The sequence below is a fragment of the Tauraco erythrolophus genome, chromosome 14, assembly GCF_009769465.1.
Source record: "Tauraco erythrolophus isolate bTauEry1 chromosome 14, bTauEry1.pri, whole genome shotgun sequence".
In the NCBI taxonomy this organism is placed as follows: domain Eukaryota; kingdom Metazoa; phylum Chordata; class Aves; order Musophagiformes; family Musophagidae; genus Tauraco; species Tauraco erythrolophus.
The window spans coordinates 7859707-7881677 of record NC_141478.1 but is presented as its reverse complement, the minus strand read 5'-3'; the positions used below and the strand labels follow the sequence as shown (position 1 = coordinate 7881677).

The 21971-nt window shown below is 44.8% G+C and overlaps 1 protein-coding gene across 1 annotated transcript in view; it reads right to left on the bottom strand.

The window, feature by feature from the left end:
- Positions 1–296: 296 nt before the first annotated feature.
- The window catches only part of AKAP13 (A-kinase anchoring protein 13), a 144668-nt gene continuing 122993 nt past the window's right edge, over positions 297–21971 (bottom strand). The window contains exons 18-37 of the mRNA XM_086620560.1: positions 21161–21228; positions 20271–20337; positions 18914–19049; positions 17834–17946; positions 16558–16704; positions 15686–15936; positions 14929–15054; positions 14707–14824; positions 13919–14167; positions 11628–11704; positions 10053–10234; positions 9887–9969; positions 9380–9559; positions 8487–8651; positions 6277–6347; positions 5714–5758; positions 4505–4555; positions 3656–4105; positions 1554–1866; positions 297–728 (exon numbers count right to left, since the gene is read on the bottom strand). Coding sequence (XP_086476686.1) covers positions 679–728; positions 1554–1866; positions 3656–4105; positions 4505–4555; positions 5714–5758; positions 6277–6347; positions 8487–8651; positions 9380–9559; positions 9887–9969; positions 10053–10234; positions 11628–11704; positions 13919–14167; positions 14707–14824; positions 14929–15054; positions 15686–15936; positions 16558–16704; positions 17834–17946; positions 18914–19049; positions 20271–20337; positions 21161–21228 — 2942 coding nt within the window. The 3' untranslated portion in view covers positions 297–678. The remainder of the gene's footprint in view (positions 729–1553; positions 1867–3655; positions 4106–4504; positions 4556–5713; positions 5759–6276; positions 6348–8486; positions 8652–9379; positions 9560–9886; positions 9970–10052; positions 10235–11627; positions 11705–13918; positions 14168–14706; positions 14825–14928; positions 15055–15685; positions 15937–16557; positions 16705–17833; positions 17947–18913; positions 19050–20270; positions 20338–21160; positions 21229–21971) is intronic.

Here is a 21971-nt window from a genome sequence, read left to right as displayed (position 1 = left end):
TTAAATCTTGCTTTTTCTCCTCTTAATTTTTGTTTTGAACGCTGTTACTGCTTCCTGCTGTAAGGCTGTAAGGTTTTTGAAACCAACCAGCCCATGTACCATGAGCACAAAAGGGGCGTGCAAGCCAATGGCGTTACAATCGGAGCAGTAAGGGCCAGATATTTAATATCTACACGCTCCCTGAAAGTCATCAGGAATCATCTATCCCCACGGGCCGAGCTAAGCTTGGCTGTACAGACTGTAAGCATATCCCAGTGGATACATAGATACATATATGTATATATACAGTATATCTATATATGCCAGTGTGTACGCACCATTTGTAGAGTCTCAATCTTTTGCTCAACGGTTGGTTTTGGTTACGTTCCCCAGAAAAGGGGAACTTGAAGGCACAGACCCCTTAAGGCTATATTCTCTGATCCTTTAGCAGTAAGAAGAGACAGAAAACATCTATCCCAATCTATTTAACCCAAGGTTTGCACAGAGAGATGGTACTATTTGCCGTGCAGTCAGCCTCCACGGTGAGAATTCACACAAAACTACAGGAGAGAGGCCCTTTCCCACCGCTTAACAGACTTCATAACATGTTTTATTTAAAACCTCCAGATGTTTGTCAGGAGCAGGCAGGGAGATGTCCACTCTACCAACGCTGAGTGTGACCGATGGAACCGTCTGTGCTCAGCAGAAGATCTCCTCACCCTCTGGAGGTGCTTCTGATGAGTGAGAATCTGCAGCACAAAAAAAACCAGGTGAGAATCACTATGGGAATCCAGGAATAAAGCAGGCAGAGCCGGACTCCACGTGCATGGAAACCTCTCTGTCTGCCAAATCCACTGGGCACCTTTAAGAGATGCCCAGTTCTCTGATGAGCTACCATGAAATTACATCTCGTCATCGCTGAGCTTTCCTGTGCACAAGTTGGAAAAAAATCAGTGAGTTAATATGGATAAGCCGGTCATCTGAGGGCGTGAGATCAAATTTCATGCGGGTCAGAGGTCTGAGGTACAGAACCGAGTCCTAAGGGGACGCAAAACTACCAGAGAAAAAAACTGCATGTGTGTTTTTTTCAGATCAGGAGACAAGATAGACTCGCTGGAGGGGAAGGGAGAGGCCACAGAAGGGCTGTGGGTATCGTTTCCAAACTACTACAGTCAAAGCAGACAGCAATGCTGCAGGTGCTGCGACAGCCCCGAGCATCCCAGCAGCAGCTCCTGAAAGCACATACACTGAAGCAGGACATCTTTCTCAAAGCAGGGCAAGCTGAAAAATACAGGGAAAATCCAGTCTGTGGAGGCAGCTCAGGATGGGAAGGGAAGGAAGAGGCAGCAGAGCGTGCCCCTCTGACAAGCCATGGGGCTGCAGAACAGGCAGAAAAGTCCACTGAGAAGATCACTTCAAGCTGGGAACTCCACTCATCACAGTTATCTTCATCCCTCAAGTGTTACCAGACACATTCAAGACTAGATTTTGTGGCTTCCACAAGTTTGTTGGCTGGAGGGAAAAGCCAGCTCATCAATCCTGAAAACACACCTATGATCTCTCCCGACACTCACCAGACTGTTGGGAGCGATGTCCCCTGCTCTTTTTCTTCTTTTCCTTCTTGTCCTTTGGTTTGGCTAAACTGAAGAGGCGGGTAGGCATCTGGGGCTGTTCCTCAGCTGCCTTGTTAGTCTGGTTTGTTGTGCTAAGCAAATGGAAAGTGCTTTTCTCTTTGTGTGTCCTTGAAAGACTGTTCCTTTTTGGGGAGACAGACAGTTCTGCATCAAAGTGCGCCTGTTTAGGAAGGGAAGGGCTCTTTTGCTTGGAGGAGTCATCGATGCTGGACTGGGAGGGGACTCTTGCAAGTTTCTCATGTAGATTTGAAATCTATAAAGGAAAAGACAAGTGTTTCATTGGGGCATGAAAGAGGCTAGCTGAGAACCTGGATAGGCAAGATGTTTCCCAGACCACTGACAGAGACAGAAGTTGTTCTTGTGAACATCCAGCCCATTCACCAGCTAAACCCAGTCCTCACCCGGCCAAAGTGATGACAGAAAAAGCTCCCTCCATTTAAGATAAAGAAAAGAGGCATATAAAGAGTAACACTCCAGTATCTTTTGCTTGTACATGTACTATGCTATGTATCAACAAGCCAAGGGCAAATATTCTCTAAGATCTCGATACCAAGACTCACCCTGCATCGTTCGCGCACACAGGTGGTGGCAAAAGGCCAAGGAGAAGCGTGCCTCTCCAGCAGGGAAACACCAGCACACAGCACCGGAGCGGCATGTGTCAAAGGAAGCCTTCCCAAGCAAAAGATGAAAGCAAAAACTTTTTTCCTGATTTTTTTTTTTTCCCTAACGGCTGTCTCAGGATGTAATTGAGCCCGCACATTCAAAGGGAAGATCAAAACAACAGCTCAACAAAGCCTCACCGAACTCTCTATTAATAGCTCTGAAACGTCAGTAAGATACCTGCTTCAAAAAGTGCTTCCTTCTCTTCATCCCCCAGGCCTCAGAGCTATTTTACCTCTCAGCCTCTTCCACAGCATCCATGCCCCTCACATGTCTGCGTGTGCTCGATGCTGGAACAGCTTCGCTGTGCGCTTGGAAAACTTGTGGCCTGATCAGGAATCCGGGCTGGGAGGGAGCAAGCCCCTCCTCTGATGATTGGCTTTTCAGAGCTCACTGCTGAGCTCTGCAATTAGTCCATTCAGGCACTCAAAATCATTTTCATTCCGCAATCCAACATTTATGAACTAATTTTGCTACAGCTCTAAGCAAATTACATTCAGAATTAGTGGGTTACAAACAAACGAACTATCAACAACAGGCTTAGGGTTCAAATTCAGCCCATGTTTTGCCAAGTGATGCTTGCTCTCCTCAGCCAGACTGCTGCACACTTACCAAAAACCAAACCCCAGGTCGCTGAAAAACCCACAGAGCACAGGATCTGTGCGTGGGCTTTTCTTTGTGGTTGTGGGCAGCCAGACACCAGGAGCTGCTCACAGCAGTCGGGGACCTCTGCTCACTGAGCCATGACTGGACTGCAGGTGTCCAGTCTCTTTAGGACAGGGACAATGCCCACCTCCTTGCTACATATTAAGAAAGCTTTCGGAGATAGATATAAGAGTACAAACAGCCTTCCCCTGCAGTCATCAGCCTCACAAGTGGCTTTTGTGACAGCTGGAGGGTGCAGGTAATGCTCGGGTTGTTTCTGAGAAGGGCATCTCATCTGCCTGACTGCTCCCCAGACCTCAGCCTCCATGGGGTGAAGGCTAACACCAAAAGCAGTGCTGACCTCCTGGGATTGCCTAGGGCATCCTCTCTACAAGCCAGTTACCTCCGCTCTGCCGTCCGCCAGCAAGCAGGCAGAGCTCAGGCTCTTGCAACCACCTACTGCTCAGGACTGCCAGGCATCTCGGATACACCATGTTGCACCAACACTGGCAATGCCCTAGCAGCTCTGGAGGTGCAACAAACACAGCCCTGCACGTCATGTGCAAAGAAAGTGCCAGTTTCAAACATCAGGCCCTGTGTGTCTAGGGCTGGGCCTGGCGTCAGTCTATCACTGCTGCACGCAGCTGGCCCACGAGCCACCCCAGAGCTCCCAGCAGGGCACGGCTTCCCCAGCAGGGCACGGCTTCCCCAGTGGCCTGGCTGTCGGCAGCACTTACCTGGTTGTGCTCAGGCTCCTGCCGCATTTGAGCCAATCGCTCCACGTCTTGCTTGAGCTGCACCTTCTCCCTCTCCAGCTGCTTCTGTGCTGTGCGAAGCCTCTCCAGGTCGAGCTGGTAGGAGGCCTTCTTCACCTGCAGCTCCTCTCGCTCCCGCTCGAGATCCTGCCATCCTCTCTGGACCTGCTCCTCTCTCTGGGCCAGGTGAGCCTCCTGCTCCAGCAGCTCCTTCTCCCGGACTTCCCACTCCTTCTCTCTCTTCCGTCTCTCCTCTTGGTGCTGTGTCTGCTGCTTCTTCAGGTTGGCCAACTCCTGGCGCTGCTTCTCCAGGTTGCGTTGCTTCTCCTGCTCCAACAGTGAGGTCGGCCGGAAGAAGCTCCGGGTTAGAGCCCTCTCACTCAGAGCAAGCTTCTGGTCCTCAATGTAGGTGTCTTGCTGCAGCACGACGCCCTAGGAGAGAGGGGGCACAAATCACTACAGCGCCCTCTCCATGGAGAGAGGCTCCATCCCTGAAAACTTCAGGGTGCTGTATCGAACCCCTTCTTCCCCCAGCAAATTCACAGCTCAGCACCGCTGCCTTACAGCTGGGCTACCGGAGGGTGCTGGCAGAGCATCTGTCCCAGCAGCTTCCCAAATTCAGGCGAGCACCACTTCACTTTAGGCAGCAGCTCACTCTTCCGACCTGCCGGCACGCTGCCTGCAAGCCGGCCACAGGCTCTTCAGCCACGCAGAGATGCGACAGGCAAAGGGGAAGGGGAGATGGGCAAAGCACGAGTGGCTGTTACTGGCTGGTGGGATGCACAGTTCGGGCAAGCAGCATGCAGAAGTGGGATGAACGGCCAAGCCTACCTGCAAAGCACTGAGCAGCTTATGGAGACTGGCAATGGTTTGCAGGACCTGCTGCGAGAAAACAAAAGCGTTGCTGTTAGATCTCACTGGGTGTCAGAGTATATGCGTAAAGCATCCTCTTTTTCCACTGTGACCCATCGGTGGATCTGACAGCTGGACAGCTATCCCTCTACACCTTCCGTTTTTCTCACTCTTCACTTGCAATGACTGTATCATCACCGAGTACACAAATACATCCCTTGGACATCTCTCAGACGTGCCTAGCATCATCTTTTTCACTTTCCCAGCCATCAGTGCAGCAGAGAAGGAAACATCTGCAGAAGCACCAAATGGCACAGACCTCATGGGAACTCTTGGGTTGTTTCTGCAAACCATTTCCCACAGAATCAGCTTGCTCAAGAACAAGCAGAGTAACTGAGATAAAACCTAGTAGTTCACTTAAAAATTTCAGGGAAAGAAATTCAACGCGCAAAAAAAGAAATTTTAAAATGAATGTGGACTCTTTGTACTCTTCCACCCCTGCCTGACCCATACAAGTCCCACTATCACTAGACAGAGAATCTGCAACACAGCAGGCACACAAGTACAGCAGGTGTGTTCACGGAGGCTCTGTGAAAATACAGGCAAATGCAAACACATCGTGCATCAATACAGAGCAAGTTACTCTGGAGCAATGCCCTACCCCTAAATATATTTTTAGCCTAGCTAAAAATTTCTCTGAATCTCCCACATCCTACAATTACTTTCAAGAAGAAGAAAAGCCACTGCAGTATTTGCAACAGTGGTGCGATAGCCAGCATTAAGAGAACTGCTGCTCATTCTGCCATTAATGCTAATTGGGAGTTATGAATATGTATCAAAGGGAGAATAATTGCCCCAATTCGTTGCACCTGCAACATAAAATTAAACTCCCTCTGCCTGCAGATGCGCAATAAATACAGCCCTGTGCATCCTAGAGGTAATTAACCCTTGCTGCCTATAATCAGCACATATCATCCTGCTGGCAAGCAGATGACAATCAGCGAATTCCCTGTCTGAACGTCCAAGGTTAAACAAATAAGTGACACTGTGGGTTCAGCTTCATGTATTTAAAAGTCTGCATGTGCTTCAGCAAATGAAACGTATTTTCTTCTACATTATCACCTATTGAGACAAATTCACTTGTCGCTTAAATGAAGGAAAGAGCGGAGCAACAGAATCAATTCTTACCTCGTTATTCCTTTTCAACATGAACATCAGATTGGCGTTTCCACCCTATGAAAAGATCACAGATTTAATATGAGGACAAATAAGAAATCACAGCAAATGTGTTCTGAAGCTGAACTAATGACAGACACATTAAACCCTTGCTCCATCTTCCATTCTGGGAGAATTCATGCATGTTTTTTAGGCAAGTTAAAATCATACAAAATAAAATGTTAATTAGGTCTTGTTTTTTAGTTATATCATGGATTGATCCCCAGCAAGAATAGGTGCAAGGTTACAGTTGACCTTATCATTTCAATAACGATGCATAATTAAATACATGCTTTAGCTGATCTGTAGCAGATGGCAGATAACTTGTGCCACAAAGGAATACAACTGATTTGCAAGGGTTTTCAAGTCAGGATTTTAGCTACAGCAAAGTGTTCTTGGCTGCATACTTCCAATTTTATTTTTAATTTATTAGGACACATCAAATTGTCAAGAAATTCGGGCATTTTTCAAGACTTGAACTGTCACTCTCATGAAATCTGCACACAGTGGCAGCAGACAGATGAACCAAGCGATACCTTCTTCAAAATGCTGTCTGACTCTGTTCTCCGAAGGTCTTGAGCATCGTCACCTTCATCTTTCGCTCCACCTAAAGGAAGAAGCCAGCACTGACATTGGTTATTCGGCATTTTAAGCCACAGATGAACTTGCTAATGTCTGAGAAATTTAGTGCAGGAAACTCAGATGTTTCACAAAAGGAGACACAGAGCTCTTGACACTTCAACTAAATGCATTTGCTCCGTACGTACACAAAACATGTCAGCACCACTAGAAAAAGCAGACGTGTATTCAAATTAGGATTGACTTTGGTTTCAGGCAACGTGTGGATAAATTCAGCACACCACTATTAACTGGTGCCCTGCCTAGCCCCTGCACTGCTGCCCACCACCAAAGAAAACCAGCTGAGAAGACATCAGGCAGAGTAAGAGCAGCTGGAGAACAACAACAGCATCATATCAGGGCACGTTATTGCAGGCACAGTTTCAATGTCTCTCTTGTGCAAGTGCAGCTTACAGCTGGTCAGACACTGCTGTGCAATACCCTGTGTAATTCGATGCTGACCATTTCTCCGTAGCCGTAGTTATCAGAAACCTGTATCTCCAAAGAGACACTGGACTTCTCTTTTTAACTTCCCCTGGATGGCTCCGATCAGAGCTCCCGAGCAGGACTGAATTGACTTCTTGGGACCAAGAGGGCTGCAACCCTCCACCTGCTGCACCCATAAACACTTTCTTCTGCTTGGGGAGGTGAAGCAGTCGCATGGCTCTTTGGTCCTCGAGCTCTTGCCAAGACTTTTGCAGCGCCCTTGCCAAGACTTTTGCAGCGCCCTTGCCAGCTGAGATGCAGCCCACGGGGAAAACCCACACCTGCACTGGTAACTTCCCTACTGCCACTCTTCTAACGATAAACAACCTTACGTACACCTCTATCTGCAGCAGCCTGAAGGACACTGTACCTAGTGCAAAGGCTCTCTCCTCCCACCACCCCCCAAGGCAGGCTTTGCTATTAAAGGCTGAACCTCAAGTCCTCCTAACAGACCCTCTCTCCTGCACCACGTGCTGGGACCTTCCACCTCTCTGCAGGAGGAAACACTTCCCTTCTGCTTTGCCGGAGGGGAGAACGAAGGTTACAAGCCTTGCCCAAGGTTGCACAGGTTGTGAACAGAAGAACTGGAGATGAAAGCCAGGTTTCATGCCTCCCGGCCTCCAGCTGAACAAACAGGCCCAGCGTTCTTTTCCCAAATTCTCCCAAGAGCCTACAACTATTGAATTACAATCTAATTCAAAATAGAGCATTTCTATAGAAAATCTAGAGCTGGGCAACGAACAGCCTGAGGTTGTCCCATTCATCACCACAACATGGAGAGGCATAACCCTAAACAAACCCTTGCAGCGTGAATATATTTATCGTTATGATGACAAGGCCTGTGGAGGGCTTTGCAGTTTTCCGACAGAGCTGGGAAAACCTCTACATACTTCTCATGTCTGACTGTCTGGAGCTAACACTGCTCCTTTAATGCAGGAGGTCAGACGAGGTCCAACGATCCCAATGCTGAGACAGACACTAGCGCAGCAAAACTGGCCGTATTGGGAGTACGGGTGAGACAACAGAGAAAGGAATTTGAGGACAGAGAAGTTTCTGATGACTAGGGCAAAGTGAGAGAGCGTTGGGAAGCAGCCAACTATGCAGCTGAAATAAATATTCACACATTTCTTTGGGAGAGACTTAATTGCAGGAATAACACATGCAGTTGTATGTGGAACGCAAATGCACAGAGAGCACAGCCAGGGGCAAAGGTGCTGGATGCAGCAATATCCTCAACCGTACGCAAATGCAACAGCATCAGGCTCCTGCTGGAAGACAACTGAAGAACGAAGAACAGAGCTGCTAATATTATGATGAGAATATGAAGAAACTAATCTATTAAGAAGCTAAATGCTTTCATGAGGCATGTAAGTAAAGAAGTAAGCATGATTTAGAGAGAGGACACAGACAGAGAGGAGTGAGGAGTTCAGATGTTTAATTCTCACGTAGCCACAGGTTCCCAACGAACCGTCATTCCACCTGTACAAAGGCTTTTTTCCTAGTCTGTTATTTAATCTATTAACTATTATTGGAGAGGAGTTGGGAAACCCAAATCACCAGCTACTGGAGTCCTTCTGAAGCAAGAGGACACGATGACACTTATTATTAACAAATGCTGATGCGCACACATGTAACTACTCACACTTGGAGGCGTTCATCTGATGACTGTCAAACCCTCCAAAAGTTTCTGCCCTTCTAGGGAGAGAGATGGGGCCAACTCCTCCCTCTTGTTCCATGGCAGTGCTGCTGACTTGCTGTCCGAGGGCAGTGCCCAGGCTCCTGTTCACCAGGTCTTGCAGCAGTTCAACTGATAAAAAGCAACGATATCTCTGTTAAATGTCACTTGAGGCTTCTGAGCTATTTTCACTCCTGCCTGAGCTCAGGTCAGAAACTCACAGGCTTTGCTGTACTAAGAAACCATGTTTCTATGACAATGATGCGAACAGCAGGCATTCCCCCTGCAAAAACTCAGCCTGTCTGACCATTAACTCCAATTCCTGGAGCTCTGCACAGGCTTACTCCTCCCTCTCTTTCTCCAGGCAACCCTGGTGTGCTCTGACAACAGCGTTTAATAATTTTTAACCTCTCCAAAAATCACATTGGAAAGTTGCCTGAGTTTCCCTCTACCCTTGCATTTGTCAACAGACTTGCTTGTCTCCTGCAGGCACCACAAATGCCAGCTGGAACCTGAGCCCCCCTCTAATGCCTTGCTGAGACTGAAGCACAGAAAAAGACTGGATGGTCCAAATCTCATCCAAGGACAAAATCCCGCGCTGTCCCTGACCCCAGCATACGTTCAATGCAGGGTTGTTTTCTGTGCTGACTTCTTTTCTGCCCTCTTTCAACAGTGCATATCCACATCCTTTCCTGATCCTCTTAGCCTGTCCTGGAGACAACACCACAAACAGCTGTTTATCTATGCTGTTATTCTGAGAAAGAGGTTTCCCCTGCAAAACTGGTGCTTGAGAACTGATGGCTTCACTGAAGGTGGGTGCGTTGGTTAGTGTAATTAATGTGTCACCCTGACTTGCTCACCTTCATTTATTGCAGTTTTCATAATGGCCTCTCCTTTTGGTGCCTCTTCTGTGTTGGCTCTGAAGAGCAGCCTAGAGCCTGGCATGTCCTCTTGCACAGAGATGTCTGCCATGTCCTGGAAGATCTTAGCTTTCTCCTCCAGCAAGAGAAGGATCTGCTTATCCTTCTGCTGAAGTTGTTCTGTGGGGGTGAACAGAAAACAGAGATGAAGACAGAAATAAAAGCTTCAGCAAGGAAACTGAGCGATTCCTGAGATATTGGCCCCATCTAGTGGAACCTGATGATACAACCGTGCCCTGTGCAGTCCTGCACAGCAAAAGCATCCAGCAGGCTCAGAAAAAAATAATGCAAGCAAGGTGAGGTGCAAACAAGGACGGCACTTGTTTGCTGGATGCAGGATTCTCAGTCTTCTGAAAAAAATCATAGTTCAACCACAAAACCCAACACAACAATTCCTGTAAATTTTTCAAAACCCACTCCCCAGCTCTGTCCCTGGCAGGTTTTTACCTTTCAGTCCTCTCACTTTCGCATCCGACAATTTCTTTTCAAATTCAGACTCACAAGGGACTCCTTCATCTTCATCCTTATCCCTGAATGACGGACACATCTCAGTTACTACCAGAACATGACCAAATGCATCATCTGCCTTGTAAGAACAAGCTTGGTAGCTTACATGGTGTTAATCGTGTCTTGAATGATCTGTATCCAGCCATTACGCTCTTCTTTGGAGCTGGCGTGGACTTCCACCATTTCAGGATCTTTTACACCCATACTGATCAGGAACAAACCCTTCTCTTCATGAGCCACTTCTCGTACGATCAACTTCTTCAGAGAGATCACAGTGGATTTCTGGTCCTTCAGATGGAAAGAAACAGGTGAGGAGGGTGAACAGTACTAGTTCCCAGATGCAAACTAGCATTGAAAAGGTCCCAATATCCATACCGCTTCCTCTCCTGGGTTGTAAACATCTTCTGAACCTACTGGCTAATCAAAAAAATACATCATTTTAATAGAGTCAAAGAACAGGGAAGGGCTTGCTTTCCTCCATCAGTCCTGTAGGAAAAGCAATTTCACTTTGCTCCATTTCAACAAAGAATTAATTTAAAATTCACTTTGTTGTTCTGCAAAATACTGTATTTTGCTGTAACTCCAGCAGACCTTTGAGCCCATCTCCTCCTGCCCACACTCTCTCTGTCATTAATATCATAGCTCCTTCAACTTAGTGCAGCTTGCTAGCGCCAGCTTCACACACATTATCTTTGCAATCTCTCTCTGGGATGGAGTAGCATCTTGTTTTCAAATTCCACAAAACCCCTGTTGTTCTCAGAAGCTCATAACTGACTCCTACAATGGAGAAGACTTCAGTGTAAGATGACGTTCATCGTGTGCTACGGTCTCTGTGTAACCAGCCTGCTCAGTTAAATCATCCCTTTGCTGTTGTGTCATCTGCAGATGAGCCTGCCCCTTTGTGTGCTTTACAGGATGAGGTGGATTTTTACAGGATTTTACTGGGGTGATTTGGTAGCTGTTCACCAGCAGGACTTGTGTGCAAATCAGCTCCCCCTGTGCAGGGCACTAAGTCTCTGCAATGGTTGGTGGAACTGGAGTAACAAATTAGCAGCTTTCAAAATGTTCAAAGGGTGCAAAGGTCACAAGATTTAGCCAGTCTAGACCATGCCTTCAAGGTACAGCCCCAATAGACTCAATTAGGCACTGGGTTTTCTTTAGCAGGTCAGCGTGCCCAGCCCTTTTGGAAGGCCTGCCTGCAAAAGCTCATGTTTTTGGTCTTGTGCATTACAAACACATTCCTCTGACATTTATGTGCAAGCTGTTCTGTTGAATTTATGGCAGTGGTAATTTTTTTTCCCCCATAGTAGCTCACAATGTATTAGGACATTTTCTTCTGCTAAGGTTGATTTTTACAAAGGTTGCGTTATCCCATTGCCCCCTTCCCACCCCAATCCCTGCTTCAATTTGCACAAACTGGAAAAGCACTAAGTGTATCAAGTGAAAGTGACAGGCAGGTTTTCAAGGCCAATTATCAGCTGTGCCAAGGCACTGCTGAAAGGGGAGGTGGGGCATGAAGACATGTTTTCCTATCAAAAAGAATGGAGTCTTCTCAGCAAATGAAAACGTTACAAGCGAGAAAATTAAGTTGTTTAGCAGGCGACGGCTGGCTTCGCTGCACAACACACATCAAGCGACTCTCACGCGGAAAAGGAAGGAGGAGAAAAGGTTGAAGCCTTACCAGTGAGGCAAAGACATACTTCTGGTCCTTCTCCTGAAGGAATACAAGCATGTCAGAGAGGAGAACGGCCTGGACTTCTGCAAAAAAAAAAGCATACCACTGCAGTATAACCATGCAACCTACCCCAAAACAGACTTCTAATAACAACAGGGCTAGGGAGTGGTAGGGCTGTTTTTGCAAATTCTGGAGGCAGGGTCCACCTCCCAGTTAAGAGGAGCAGAGGCAGCTCCTGGAGATGTCTAAACTGACTTTGCGTGAAGCAGAACACAACAGCACCTGGGAAACCTGCAGGATTTTCTCTCATCTGTTGGAGCACGGTGCTCCTCTCCAGCCACAAGCTTTCTAACAGGACATGGGCTAACAGCAAAAGCTCCAGATGCTTACTGAACAGAAGCGCCGTTCTCCCAAACAATCAATATTTTAGCCCTCGAGCACAGTATCTGCACAGGAAGTTTTGGGTTTTATGGTTCCCTTGATGAGTGGTTTGCGGAGTGTAAATTATCGTGCAATAACAACGTTTGTCAGCTGCAGTTTCTTTCCCAGGAAATACTGACTTTAGGAGCCACAACAAATTCTGCTCACAGACAACTCTTGCTGACTCCAAGGGGAGCTGACAGAGCCTGCGTGAGATGCAGGATCTGGCTTTCTTTCACGGGAGAAGGCAGCACAACATCAAGCCAACAGAGGATTTTAAATCAGAATACAGCCTTTTCCCAAAGTACACGTACAGCTTTCCAAGTCTCCTAATGACATATCATAAAGTTGCACAGCAACTACCGAGCATAATGCCCCACCCAGAGCCCTCAGTACAAAGAGTTTTTGTGTAATGTACTTGGGAAATCTTGTGACAGAGAGGAAGTAAACCAAAAAGTTAAATCATCCCCTGGGTAATTCCTTCCATTCTGTTTTGGGAAGACAGAATCCATTCCAGATAAAAGAACCACCAAATTTTAATCAAAACTGCAAAAAGAACTCAAAGCTCTGGGAGGTTTGCAAAAGTCGGCATTTTGACTCTGTTCTTCTCTATTGTCTGTGCACTTTGCAAGAGGGGAAATGCTAAAACTCTCAGAAAAATTCTTCCTATACTGCTCTGTGCTCCCTTTCAAATCCTGCAAAATAACCTGAATGTACGAACTAGCTGCTCTCTCCCTGGGCTCTGCAGCTTGTCTACAGGACCTGCTTTCGCTGGGAGCTCGTACTACAGACAAGTATGTTTATGCATTTCTATGACTTAGAAATGCAAATGCAGCCTGTACTTATCACAAGATTTCACAACAGCAGCCTAACTTGCTTCATCCACCATCTAAAGCCAATCGTAATCTTGGGTGCCCAGAAACCATCTGTAAACTTCCTGTTTCTAAAACCTCCAAATAAATCATACCCGATACGGAATTTCGTGTTATCACTGCCTCCCTGCAGCACAGCACGGCACCAGGCTACCAGTCCCCATTCATGCCCAAGTACCGTGGTTTAATCAGCTGATGTTGGAGTGAGAGAAGGAAAGCCCAGTCGTCCTGCCAAGCCTGAGACACAGTCCTGTCTGCTCTTACTGCTACTGTGGTCCCAGTTGAAGGCTTCCTTGGGAGATTTGGTGTTTAATTAAGTAGAGGGCCTCAGTGCTCAGCAGAGCACAGCACCTTAGAAAAACTATTTCCACCTGATAACAAACAAAAAGTAATTCAAGAAAATGTTGACCAAACAAGAGTCAACTGCAGGGACACCAGAGCCTCTCCTGAACAGTTTGCATCAGCAGCTCAAGAGGTTCAAAAGCAACAAATGCCTGGGACACCTCTCTGCAGTCCCACTGAAACCAGGATGGTACCGCTGAGCCTGGGCAGTCCTGCTGCAGACCTTAGAGCAAAGGAAGGGCAGTGCTGCTGTTGGGCAGAGACACCGGGAAGCTGAGGATGGGTTTCGGATGCAGCGACCACGCTCCCTTGAAACGCTGCACATGCGCATCGCGGCACAGAGATCTGACTCACTGCTCTGGGCAACTGCAGCCCCATCGCGTTCTTCTGGCCCAAAGGATCCCCCAGCAACTCTGCTCCTTGACTGATGCCCCGAGGCATCACTGCAACCCAAGCCTTCAGCAGGCATGCAGTCACCAGGAGGAAAAGCAGCTATCTATCACCCCAGAAACGACATGAGGAATCTGAAATGTTGCAATGGGAAGCGAGCGTATGGCATGCGGAAAGCTGCTGTCAAAATCTCTCAAAGCAGAAGAATAGATAAAGGCTGGAGACACCAATCTGAGGACTAATCCTATAGGCAGAGAGGGAGGATAGTCTTACCTTTTAAACGGCCAGCTGCATTTTTTAATGAAACAGGCCCGTCTCGGATGAGCTTCCGATGCCTCAAGTCCTCTCTTGCAAACATCTGGCCACTCTTCATCCTCATGATGGACTTGCTATCCGTCCGGTTGTAAATCTCACCGAGACGCATTTTCTTTTCATAATTGCTGACTTTGCTATTGACTGCAGCAATCACATCTTTAACGAGGTTTAATGACTGAGTCAAGTCTTCATGTTCCACTTCATTTTCTTTGAACAGAAAGAGAAACAACTCGATTTCACTTCATCCTTGTGGACTCTAACTTCCTGATTTTACTTCCTTCCTTCCTTCCTTTCTTTTCTTCCTCCACCCACATTATAACTATTTATACTTTCATGAGACAGGCTGCATTTTTCCCCCTTAAGGAGAGTTACACAAACCCTTTCACATAGATGGTTGATGTTGGAGACTATTCCAATATACTTTGTATAAATGACAGTATATATGAAATGCACAAATTAACCACAAATTTTAGCCATTACAAAAAAAAAAAAAAAAAGCTGGGAGACTTTGAAGTCTATCATGTTGCTCCATAATTAGCTATGGGCAGACTTATAACAACTAAATCAAGGCATAACTAATCCTAAATGGAGATATGAAACTGAGTTATCTTGTTAACGGCGGTGTGAGACAACAATGACTGGATCAGCCGGTCTATTCTAAGAAAATCTGCATCAGCTGAAAAGGATCCAAGAAGTTTACACTAGAGGAACAAATACACACTTAGAATAGAGGAACTGGTCCCTACCTTTGGTGTACTGCAGTATCCTTTGTAAAAGGACCGGGTACTTTGTGATTCTCTGTGTTACCAACAAGATACATTCAGAAATCCCAAGACGCCTCACTACAGAGCTGCTCATTTTTTTCTAAGAAACAAAGATAAAAATTTCAGTTCTGTAGCAAAATGCTTCCTGGAGTGCAGAAAGGACAAACTTCTTCCATGGACTATGTCTGTTCTACCAGACCCTACCTTGACAAACGCCTGAAACCGCTTGTCCTTTGAGTACAGATCTTTGAAGTTATTTACTGCCTCGTTGTGATGCCCGCAGAATTTGCCATATGTTTTCTTCATCCGCTCGGCACTCTCACCGGAGAACTGCAAGACATGAGACACAGAGTTCAAATCTGCACTGAGCTCCCAGTGTGATATCCCGGCAGGGCCTACCAGTCTCTCTGAAGGACTCTAAAGAAACCAAATTAGTCCAAAGCATCCTAAACCAAGCAAGCAGATCTCTAGAAAGTAAAGAGCTGAGTTTGGGACTTCACTGAGTTCCCAAATTTTGCAGTAAGTGTGATTCTACTCACCGGGCTTAAAAGCCAGCAACAAAAAAATCAACACGGACAAAAAGAAGAAGGGAGAAAGTGCAAGTAAAGAAAAGCAAAATGACCCACCCAAGTTAAAGAGCAGCTCAGTAACTCAGCCAAGAAACAGATTAGGCATATTTTGCTGTGGGCTACTGCCTACCCTCCAGATTATGGCCAAACCGTTCTGTGCCTGTCAGGGAATGCTTCTCTTTCCCACAGAATAAACCAAATTAATTTTCATCATTAGACCTTCTGCTGAAAGACCTAAAAGTGCTTTGAGAAGCAGAACTGGAGATTTTTACTTGTGTGAAGAGTAAAGGTACCATCAGCTGTGATTATCTAACAAGCATAAACAGAAGAGAAGGAAGACTGCCTGGTTTCCAGCTGTGCTCTCAGAAGTGCAAGCGTTTTCCAGAGCTTACTTGATTCACCAAGATGTCACCTATCCTCTTGATAACAAAGTTCTTTTCACTTTTGTCTGCCAACGACTCCTTCTTCCTTTCCAGAATCCGCTGGAAGAAGTGACTGTGGATGTGCAGCAAGTTTTCCAGGCAGGGAAAGATCTTGTCCACAACTTGTTGATCATACTGCAGTTCCTTTAACATGCCTGTGCTGTATACATCGTTCATGATCTTCAGGGTGCGGACATGATGCATTTCTGTCTGCATTAGCTCTGTATAGGATGAGGACAAGGTCAAAACCAAGGTCACCGTAGAGTACATGGGTGTACAGTACAAGGCAACGCTGCCATTAGAAACCTCTTCCATAACTGGGCTTCTCTAAGTGGCTTCAGAAAATTTCATGTCAGGTATTGAAACATCAATCAATAGTTTCACACGTGGGAGAAACAGGGGGGCAGAGAAGTCCCACAGTGAAGAGCTTTAGACATTGCTGCTGAGGTCTGAACCTTCGGCACCGTTATCTGCTCCTTCCTAACACCTCACTGCTAGCCTCAGCACAGTGTGCTTTTGCCATACAGGATGGCTCTTGCATCTGGCAGGAGAAGACCTCCTAGCTAGCTGCTCTGCTGTAACAGAGTTTAAATGCCATCAGCAGGCAAATGAGAAGAGGCAATTTCTGGTTTTTTGATGGTTTCTAGATATCTGAAAGGCAGAAAGAAAGCTTTCACAGAATACGTGATGTTTCTAAGAACTTCAAGAATGAAACTTTGGCTTCTGAGGAAACCAAGTCAACGTTCCCATTCATTGACCTAAAGCTTCCTAAGTCCATGCATGTGAGTATACCAAGAAGCTATCTACAAGGAGTGAAAAATCAAGATGCAGGTATCTCTCACCATAAATGACATCTTGCCGTTTGACAACGTCTTTATTTTGCTGCTGTAGGAACTTGCTGTCCACTACTTGGCTCCAGGACTCTGCCTCCAGCTGCTTGGAATCTAATTCCAGGTCTCCCATCAGCTGTCCTTCGTTCATGTCCGCACCTTCACAAAGCAATGTAAATGCCATTAGGATGTAACTTGTCTCATTCAAGATTCCTCTCTATCCATTTAGGTTTAGTCTTTGCCTGTCAAACCACAGACATCACACACATTCTCCTTTACTGACAGGAAAAAAAAAGGACCAGGTTATGAAAAGCACTTTTAAAGATTATTTGCTGGTTGCACAAAACTAGTTTGTGATTTTCACACAGACCAGATTCTAGCTCAGATAAAAGACAACGATTCTTTATCTGCAATGCAACAACATCACAGATAAATAAAAAACCACAACACCCAGTTTGTCTTCCTTCATTTACATCACTCAATCGAGGGAACTTAGACCTATGTGAAGTCTGTTTTCAGCTTAGAGAGTCAGAACTGATGTGGGTAGAAGTGAACACTACATACATGACATACACGCATACAGACCTCTAAGAAAGACTGCTTATTTATGCAGGAACTGGTAAATTTTCTCTTTTCACCACGAGCATGCCCTTGTTTAGTCCTTAATAAATTCAGACCATTCTGCTCTTTTCAGGCTAAGATGTAAAAATACTGATTATATCCTAAAAAAGCACCACATATAAAAAATATTTAAACTTAAGAAATTAATTTAACTGACTTCACTTTCAAACTCACAAAACTAACCAGCATGTTTCTTCCTTCCCCACTCTGGAAAAAATACAAAATGCAAGACACCAGCATGAAAAAGGTGACACGGTGCAAAACCTGCGGCTGTATGAGTGGGCCAGAGGTGCAGAAAGAGGAAATGTTTGTCCCTGCGCTGAATTCCACGTAACTCAACTGTAACTGAAACTTTTAAAATATTTTCCCGCAATTCAACAAGCTAAAGAAATCAGTATGTAGGGCTTTCATAGATTTTCTAGGTTGGAAAAGACCCTAGAGATCATCCAGTCCAACCGTCCCTAATCTCCCATTAAACCATATCCCTAAGTAGTTCATCCACCCTTTGTTTTAGTTTATCATACTAATATTCTAAGGTTAAGGTAAACGCTCCTTAATTGTCCCTTGGAATGAGAAATTCTTGCTGAAATGCCAAAATGGAATTTCTGTTTCTGGAAAGAAGCACTGAGACCATCCCGTTGCTATAAATGCCATGGGGATCTCTTACCTTCATCAACGAGTGACTCCGTGGATTCATTCACCCGGCTGATTTTATGTAAGGAGTCTGTTGACTGCGACAGGAATTTCCAAGTGTGTATTACGCTCTCATCATTCCCAACTCTGCAGAAAAACAAAACACAGAATATCATTTATGACACCAAAAACCAGTCAAATGTATTTTCAAATACATAGAATAAATGTATTTTTAAATACAAATTGAAAACCAATGTAAGTGTTGCACAGTTATGTACAGAAATGTATTTTTATTAATTGCTTTCTAACAACTACCCACTAAGGCTCAACAAGCGGTAAGATCTACAGTTCTGAGTGATGGTGCTTCTTCCATAAAGAATCACACCTCAGGTTTTATGGTTTGGATAACTCCTTTTAATTCCTTTCCATTTTACTGTCACTTTCCATTGTCGTTGGGGCAGGCAGTGCAAAAATGCAATATAAAAGACTATCCAAGAGTCTTTATTGCTAGCTCTGAGAAGGATCAGAAGAATGGCCTGAAATGAATTTCACCCTGAATACCCAGGGCATGCAAAGCATCCAGAACATCCCAGTTCATGCTACTGCCCTGTGTGTAGAATTGCTCAATATGCAGATAGTGTAGGGACCATAAACTAGATTTTCTTCCTTTTTTTTTTTTTTTTTAAGGTAATTAATTATGTGTAACATAGTCCTAAAACATCGTTAAAACTGCAGCTCTGTGCCTCCATCATATCATTACGGACACAGAAGTTAATACTATACTGAGCTGTAAACGGGCACTTGCACAGTACCCAGCCCAAGGCAAGGAATTTCCTCCTGGAGCCCAGAGCATCTCTAAGGAAGTGGCCTTCAACACAGCCAGGTCAACTCAGATGCCTCTGAACTCACACCATGACTAAACCAACCCAGACAATCCAATTGTGCAGAAGACAACTGATGGTATGAGATACAATACGAGTACTTCTGGTTGTGTGATCCTCTTTTGTACCTTTAACAAATTATAGTACCCAAATTTATTCTGAACGAGATCTGCATTTCTCTGCGCTCACAGATAACACACGCACACGCTCAAGCTCACAGAGAGAACCCTTACCCTGCAATGTTCTGTATTGAGACACTTTTGGAAAGCGCTGTAGTCTGTTGTGATCTCCTGTTATTGAATATTGAGGTGACGGTGTTTTCGTCAGGAGCGAGTATCGCAGAGCGAGGGCGCTCCTTCGGTTGTGAGCCTGGAAGGGAAGTGCCAGAGAAGAGTCAGCTCATGCAGCTGCGCTGGTAACTGCGATGATGAGGAGGACTTGGAGAAACCACGCTCTAAAATCCACTTCCTTTCCTTTCTAGAGTCATCATCAGGAGATCCAGCTGTTAGAAACAGCTGTATGAAGGAAAGAACATCGACCCCTGTGCCCAACTGACTGCATTTCACTACACTTAAAAGATCTCGGTAGGATCTGCAAGTCCAGAAACACACACCTGGGAAATGGAATTTAATTTTATTTGATAAATAATCAAATGTAGTCATCTACTATGTTGCTTTTTAATTTCCCTGGACCTGGAATTATGTACCTCTTCTTACTTCTGGTCAAAATTTTTGAGATCGGTTTCTCCATCAGTATTTACCACAGCGAAATGCTAATAACTTATCTCATTACACTACCACATAACTTTAACTAATCTTTTCATATTAATTCCAGATTTTCCTTTCTTCAGATGGATTTCTGCTTTCTGGAGCAATACCTCTGAATTTCATGATAAACACCACAGTGAGCACATCTGTATTATACAATGTGGGTCCACATAGTGATCTCCAAGCTAGCACTAAATAAGCTTGTCAAATCATGGTCCTACAAAACCCATGTGGGCTATTTCATTCCTATTCTTTGCCTTCCATCAACACTGGGTAGCTCCACAGTGCAGCATGTATCTCAGTGCAGCCAAGAAAAGTTCATCAGTATTGCTCTTACTCAAAATTAAACTTTCTGGTTTTACTATCTCAAAGTGTAAGACTATATAATTAAAAAAAAAGAAAAGTATTTTTAACAAGCAGAGTCTCCACTTGTAATCTTAAGATTTTCCATCAATGTAATACTCATAGTTGGATTCTTTCCAATGTCAGACACCTGTGGACATAGGCTGCACCTTCCAGATTTGTGGAGTCACCATTTGTAGGCCTTCAGCAAGCTATGGCAGTCAAGTGGTTATTCTAAATCTGAGATGACTTTACATTTCCTTAAAGCTCCATGGACACTGCAGAAGCGGATGGAGGAACTCTGTGCAACTTCAGCACAACTTCTGAAATCCCAAACATTGTCTGTCATGCACAGAAAATACTCTCATCCCTGCTTTGATAAAAGCTTGTCTTTCATTATACTGAATATTTGCTGTACAGAACGGTTAGGAACAGCCGAGACAGACCGTCACCAACACAGAGACAAAGGAAGTTTTCTTACTTTTGTTTCTCATGGTTACTGTGGGTAACGAAGAGGTATCATGTGCCTGCAGCATCCCTCTCTGTGGCTGAAAGAAAAATAAAACTCACTGTAATTTCATCCTCCCTTCTCTCATCAGGCTGTGCCACATAACTAAAATAAAAAAGCTATGTTTTTTCTGAATCCTCTCAGAACAGATCAGTTCTTGGCTGTATTTTTTATACACACATGCACACACACATGCACACACCCCCCTCCAGTTACCATCAATGAAGTGGGAAAAATTACCCATGGAAAAACGTGCAGTAAATAGGAAAATGAGAAGAGAAAGTGATGACAGTACTGAAGAGAACTGAAAATCGAAATTGTATAAACATTAACTAGCTTGGAGAACCGTACTGCAGAAGAGGTTCCTCACATCTGGGACAAGCATGAATTCTGTGCGTTCCTCACGTAAACAACATATGTATTTAATAGTTTTCATTGTGCATCATAGACACACGATGCTGCATTACAGGATGCAGCATTTGAGAATTAAGAGATTTAAGGGTGCTGGGCACCCCTGAATTTTGCCAGTGAAGTGTTTTTGTTTTAAAAACCGAAGCACAGGGCAGACCATGTCACCATCAGGTCCCTGTGTACTGCAGGGGACAACGCAGGGAATTTGCTGCCAACAAACACCCTGTGGCGCTGACCTGGAGCGTCCACAGAGCCCCAGGGACAACTACTGTATTAATATGAGGTTCTGGGGAATTTCAGGAGAGCCCAGAGAAATTATTCACTGTAGCACAGCGGCTGAAGTTCTTTCCACGCTGGAAATTTCGGAATGTACAGTAGAAGATGTTATATATCTGCATGCTAAATTGTTTAAACTTTGTTGTTTATTCAGTAGAGTAGATGAAATCTCTTACCTTCATTTTGACCTTTGCACAAGAAGCAAAACTCTCCTTACAGCCTTTGTGAACAATTGCATTGCAGTCTGTGAAAAGTAAAAAAAACCCAACCAATTAAACAAAAACCAGAAAAATAGTCAGTTTTTGCCGTTTGTAATCTGAACGGTTATCTTGCACAACCGAGAATTACAACTTTCAGGCATCATTGTGGTTTGTATGAGTAGCTACAGATACTGAGAGACAGCCTGCTTCCTGGGATAATTAGCCCTTTTTTTTGTTAACAAGATTTCCTCATGGAATTTAACAAGAAATTCTGTTTAAAAATCAATGCAGGGTTGAGTTGCCAAGGTCCTAATGGGTCTTAAAATAAACAAAAAAAAAGAAAGAAAAGAAAAAGAAAGAAAAAGATGAAGTTATTTCTCTGAAAGAAAAGCAAGGGGGAAATCAGAAGTAGTAGACAGCAACCAATTGTAGTGCCAATATTTTCTCTGAAAACACAAATACTGTTCTTACCAAGACAAGGATTATGGGATCCAGAAGACCAGAAAAGGACAGGAAAATTAATTTACATGAACTCAGACATATCATAGCCAAGATCTACAGTACAGGAACCACATGCTACTGTGCTGCAGGATTAACAGAAAAAGTAACAAGAGCATCTGCCAGGTGACTGCATCCGTGAGGCTGAGACTTCGTGCTGAAACCTAAACTTGAAGCAACTGTTTTGGTCCAAACCCACAACATTTACCAATGCAAAGAGCATCATGGTTTAACACCACTCTTTGCTTCCTATATGCCAGAGCAAAAGCTGTGTATCTTTTTTGGAATA